The sequence below is a fragment of the Peromyscus leucopus genome, chromosome 4 (assembly GCF_004664715.2).
Source record: "Peromyscus leucopus breed LL Stock chromosome 4, UCI_PerLeu_2.1, whole genome shotgun sequence".
In the NCBI taxonomy this organism is placed as follows: Eukaryota; Metazoa; Chordata; class Mammalia; order Rodentia; family Cricetidae; genus Peromyscus; species Peromyscus leucopus.
In genome coordinates this window covers 65,291,458-65,297,457 of record NC_051066.1, presented here as the reverse complement: position 1 = coordinate 65,297,457, position 6,000 = coordinate 65,291,458, and the positions used below count along the sequence as shown (strand labels likewise).

General features: G+C 36.8%; 1 protein-coding gene across 1 annotated transcript; it reads left to right on the top strand.

The window, feature by feature from the left end:
* Positions 1-268: 268 nt before the first annotated feature.
* Positions 269-1,261, top strand: LOC114685937 (olfactory receptor 4A5-like). The gene has a single exon (XM_028860572.1). It carries the CDS (start codon positions 300-302, stop codon positions 1,218-1,220), a length of 921 nt encoding a protein of 306 aa, XP_028716405.1. The 5' UTR covers positions 269-299; the 3' UTR covers positions 1,221-1,261.
* The last annotated feature ends 4,739 nt before the right edge of the window (positions 1,262-6,000 follow it).

The window sequence follows — 6,000 nt, the reverse complement described above, 5'->3', positions numbered from 1 at the left end:
GAAGTGTGTGTACATGAATGTAGTATAGAGATATATTGAAACTTAAAATAGACCCTTGTACTTGCAGAAATAACTAAAATACCCAAGGAGGAATAGAATCATCAACAGGAGGACCACTGTGATTATTGGAAGAGGAATTCAGGACTGCTTATTCACAAATTTCTACTCAAGTTCAGCATTGTAAAAAATAAGGAGACAGAGTTTTCATGTTGAAAAAGATTCATGGCCATACATGTACTTCAGGACAGGTCTTGTTTTGACTTCTCATCTCTGAAACAAACCTCCTCATAAAGAGGTCAATGGGACAGAGTAACAATGTCACAGAATTTATTTTCGTGGGCCTTACTCAAGATCCTGCTGGACAAAAAGCCTTATTTGTCTTGTTTTCACTCATTTACATTGTGACAATGTTGGGAAACCTGCTCATTGCAGTGACAGTGATCGCCAGCCCTTCTTTAGACTCCCCAATGTACTTCTTTCTTGCCTGTCTGTCACTCCTGGATGTTTTTTATTGCAATACCATCTCACCAAATTTGATTATAGATTTATTATATAATAAGAAGACTATTTCCTTCAAAGCTTGCATGGTCCAGCTCTTCGTAGAGCATTTATTTGGTGGCATTGAGGCCTTCCTTCTGGTATTCATGGCCTATGATCGCTATGTGGCCATCTGTAAGCCACTGCACTATTTGACGATTATGAACCGACAGGTTTGCATCCTCCTGTTGCTGGTAGCTGGGGTTGGAGGCATGACACACTCTCTGATTCAAGTTCTGTCTGTGTATAGACTTCCTTTTTGTGGTCCCAATGTCATTGATCACTTCATGTGTGACATGAATCCGTTGCTGGGACTTGCATGCACTGACACCTACTTCCTGGGCATTACTGTCATTGCCAATGGTGGAGTAATCTGTGTGGGAATTTTCACCTTTCTCTTAGTCTCCTATGGGATCATCCTAACCTCTCTTCAGACTCATAGTCAGGAAGGGAGACACAAAGCCCTCTCCACTTGCAGCTCACACATCATGGCAGTTTTCTGCTTTTATGCTCCCTGTATTTTCATATATGCCAGGCCTGTATCCAATTTCCCTATTGATAAATATATGGCCGTGTTTTATACAGTTTTGAGTCCCATGCTGAATCCATTGATATATACCTTGAGAAATTCAGAGATGAAAATTTCTATAAAAAAGGTCTGGTGTAAAACACTAACAACATAAAATAAGGCTATTTCCTCACTGATTGTGTTATAGCTGTAATTGAAAACCAGAGATGATTTCTTTCTTTCTTTCTTTCTTCTTTTTTTTTTTTTTTTTTTTTTTGATTTTTCGAGACAGGGTTTCTCTGTGTAGCTTTGTGCCTTTCCTGAAGCTCACTTGGTAGCCCAGGCTGGCCTCGAACTCACAGAGATCTGCTTGGCTCTGCCTCCCGAGTGCTGGTATTAAAGGCGTGTGCCACCAATGCCCGGCCCAGAGATGATTTCTAACAAGGGATACTGCCTTCTGCTCATGTAGGCATGTTTTAATTTATACAAAAACCATTGAAATGAAGAATGAAGAAAAAGTTTTCAGCTGAGATTGTGACAAAGGTAGGTGTGAGCCTTAGCCCTTAATGCTGAATGCAAGAGAATGTTTAGAAGGTGAAAATGGTTATGGTACTCTTTCATATTACAAGTAACAATAGAACAAAGACATCCAAAACTTTATTTTTCTCAGGTAGTATTGAAGTAAGACTAGAAAAATATCAACATGGGGAGTTTCTTTTTTTTTTTTTAATTTCTTTCTTTTATTTTACAATACTATTCAGTTATACATAACAGCCACAGATTCCCTTGTTCTCCCCCTTCCTGCCCTCCTCCCTTTCCCCCCAGGACACCCCGCATTCCCACCACCTCCAGATCAAGGCCACCCCCGAGGACTGAGATCGACCTGATAGACTCAGACCAGGCAGGTCCAGTCCCCTCCTCCCAGACTGAGCCAAGCGTCCCTGTATAAGTCCCAGGTTTCAAACAGTTATCTCATGAAGCGAGCCCAGGACCTGGTACCACTGCCTAGATGCCTCCCAAACAGATCAAGCCAATCAACTGTCTCACCAATTCAGAGGGCCTGATCCAGTTGGGGGCCCCTCAGCCTTTGGTTCATAGATCTGTGTTTCCATTCCTTTGACCATTTGTCCCTGTGCTTTATCCAACCTTGGTTTCCACAATTCTCGCTCATAGCGCTGGGAGTAGAATTAGCGAGAAAATTGGGAATTTCAAATCATCCACATTCATGAAAAGAGAACAAGAGTGATATCCAAATTTCAGAGACTAAAGGGAAGTTTTTGAAATGGCAATTGTTCACTGACGCATCAGCATAGTGGAGATGGTGGCTGTGTCATATGCATTGCCTCAAGAGTGTTCCCCTTCCTTATGTCAGGGCCTCTGCTGTTTTTTTTTGAGTGCTTAGATAGCAGCTGAAGCTGTGCTTAGCTGATGACACCAGCAGACAACAATTTCAACTGATCTTCTGTTGCTGATGCTGCTGCAACTGCAACAGGTTTTTAATTCTTGCAGACCATTCTAAGCCCTCTTGGAGAAATATTTCTATAATATTCATGACCAAGGAACACATTTACTATTTATATTTCAAACAATAGTTATTTCTCATGTTGTCTTCATGTTGGTGAAGAATTTATCAAAGAACTTACATATAAATACCATAGTTATAAAAAATTACATTCAACTTCAACATTTTACTTAGGCTTAAAAGCAATTTATTTTGGTATAATCAAAATTTTCTTTTGTAATTTCTGTTAAAAAAAAAACTACTAAGTTTGTTCTCAGTTTTCACCCTATTTGGGACATCACAAACCAAAAAGAAGATAATAATATTTTAAATTGTAATATGAAACGTTGTATACAGTTGCATCTATGCTTTGATGTGGTTTTACTTTGTATCTTTGTTTGTAAATACATATTATTGTTATATTCAAAGTCTACAATATGATGCTATGACAAATGTATCTATAGTAAAGAGATTGTTCCAGTGAACATAGTACATTTTTTCAGCATATCACATATAGCTTTTCAGAGTGTTTGCTTCGTTGCAAGCCTAGTCAAAATTCACTAACTTCACATGACTTTCAGTAGCGCTCAGTTTCATATGCATTCACTAGAGCATACAAATGGTATATTCATATACGTAAGAAGAACAAGTCTGGACCTACAAATTAAAGTGTGCCTACAACTTTCATACTTAAAAACTGTATTAATTACTATGTCTTGAACTATATGTACCTTATTTTTAAATTTTGTAGGATCTTACCAATGTGAAAATTACTGAAAGTGATTTTTTGTACCTTCCTGATACCATTCCTGTGTCTTCCCGAACAAATTTAATCATTTTAACATCATATTTGTGTATCCTTAAGTATATTTTGATATTTTTATTAATTTTTTTTTATAAAAAAAGCATTCATGACACGCAAATCATTTTGTAAAAAATAATATGACTCCAGAGTCCACATATTTACCATTACCTTAGGCTTTCTCCAAGTATGTCCTGCACCCTCTCTAGGTATTTATTATTTAATGGGAATATTGGAGTCAATATTTGGTTACAGTAGTCATTAATTTTTTTATGCTAGTTGATGCTTACGTGAGACTGTAGCAGGCTGAAAATGTTTGTATGACTCAAGAAATAAGAAAAGGGAAAAGAGATTTTTAGTAAAACAGAAAGAAGTAGGGTTGTCAAGAAGGTTGTGTCTATAGTTTCCCTATGCTACAATCTGGAAGCACATGGTTTTAACTCAGACATTTTTGATGTACACTGTGAAGCATATTTGTAATTTTATTTAGAAAGTGATCCAGATTCATGCATTTTTATTCTGAATGTGGACTCTTCCCTTTAATATCCTGATCTTGATGATCAGGGAACAGAATTTGTATTGTAGCCTTCCTTCCCAGGAAGAACTATATTTACCAACACGATCAGTGGTTCTCTACTGCCATTTTCTGTACGAATTTTCTCATACTTCACATCCTCCTTTGTAAGAGATAATGATACCATATCTTTTGATAAATTACTTGTTTGAATGAGTATGCTAGGACTGTTAGCTTAATATTTGCTAAATATAGGACTTTGGAGGAGGGCTCATCAGTTAAGAGTATGCTAATTGCTTTTTCAGAAGACCCAAGTTTTTGTTCCTAGCACGTACAGCAGGTGACTTACAACTGTCTAAATGTAGTACCAGGGAATCTGATGACTCTGACTTCTGTGGGCACTTGAATGAACATGGCACACATATATCTGGGCAGGCTCACATATGTACACATAAATTCAGAAGCCTTAGAAAATCAAGACACAATGCCAATTTATAATGAATTTAGTAATGAACAGATTTGCATCTGTTGAAAAGCCTCAAAGTGAGGGTCAGATGAAGTAACTGCTATAGATTTAAACATGTTAGCTACTTTATAGTAACTCAATGCAGTCTAAAGTCAGTAGTTTTAAGAGTCATTGAGAGACTCTTATGACCACTGAAGTCATATGAAGCATGCAATTTCACATCAAATAGTACATATTAGAACAATGGGGTGGATGCTCCTAAAGGTTAAAGTTATATTTCAAATGTAAGCCTTCTAAGTACAAGCACTTTAAATACAAGAATGATGCTCTGTTAACTGACATGTGGAGTGTTGATTGACTTTCCAGAGAATAGATTTCTGGAAAAGAAGACCCTTCACTGAATTTCATTCTTAACAATTGTACTAAAGTGTAACACATTTTAAATAAGAAGTTTGAGTGTATTAGTGACTGTGATACATTGAGATTTTCCTTTAAAGTTATTTATAATTAAGCTTTAGGGCGCCATCAGAGTAAAGGCTTTGATCGTGCATCCTTATATACATGTTCCTTTATATTTTGTTTTATTGTTCCTTCCTCACACTGACTTTTCCTGTGTGCCATTCTTCTCCAAATGGTTCCCTTCTTTTCTCCCATTATTCATCTCTTTTCTTTTATTACACAAAGTCCATTGTAATCTCTGTTTACCACCTCCCTTAAGAATTCTTCTAATAAAACATCTCAACCACTTAGTAAAATAAGTGCTGTCCAGACCTCAAATCAGAATATGGCAATGTATAATGAATGTCTGGTCATAAATTTACAAAATTGAAACTGAAGGAAAGATATATTAAGCTTATCATTCAAAGATATGATTCTTTGTGTGTACCTATTTGTGTTTTTTATTTCATTTTTGAGATTATAATCATATCTCTTCATTCCTTTTCCTTCCCCCAAATCCTGCAATAAACCCCCTCAATTCTACTTCAAATTCATGGCCTTTTAATTCATAAATGTTTCTTAATTCATGTATTTATATGTATATACATGTATATTCCTAAGTATAACCTGTTCAGTCTGTATAATGTGACTTGTATTTATATGTTTTTAGGGCTGACCACGTGGCACTAGACAATCAATTGGTTGGTCTTCCCTGTGGAAGACAACCTCTTCAATTACCAGCTTTCATCTGTTGCTTATAGTTCTTTGTGTTGAGGTGAGGCCTCATAGATTTTTCCCTGTCAACTTTGGCATATGCATTGATGTCCTTGTTCAGCTCCTATTTGGGCAGTCACATTGGTAAGACTATGTGTAGCTTCTAGCATTAATAGGAGAGACACTTCACAGCACACTCCTCTGATTCTTAGAGTCTTTCTATTCAATCTTCTGCAGTGTACAATGAGCTTTCAATGTAGAGGTGTTTTTGTAGATTCATCTACTGGGACAGGGTTCCACATCTCTACATTCTGATTGGTTGTGGTTTTCTATAGTGGTCTCTGGCAAAGATACAATTCTTTTAAAAATTGCTTACACACAAAATGAGAATGTCTTCTCCAGCGTAGCCATAAGCCCTCCAATCTACAATGGTGTCCTGCGTGCATGGTATGCTAGTTCAATGATGGCACAAATCTGTGAGAGTAACAACCAATATCTGATTTGATTTAAAGTCCACTCC

Excerpts from the sequence above, each read along its gene's own strand:
- LOC114685937 (XM_028860572.1), top strand. The coding sequence starts at position 300 with ATGGGACAGAGTAACAATGTCACAGAATTTATTTTCGTGGGCCTTACT.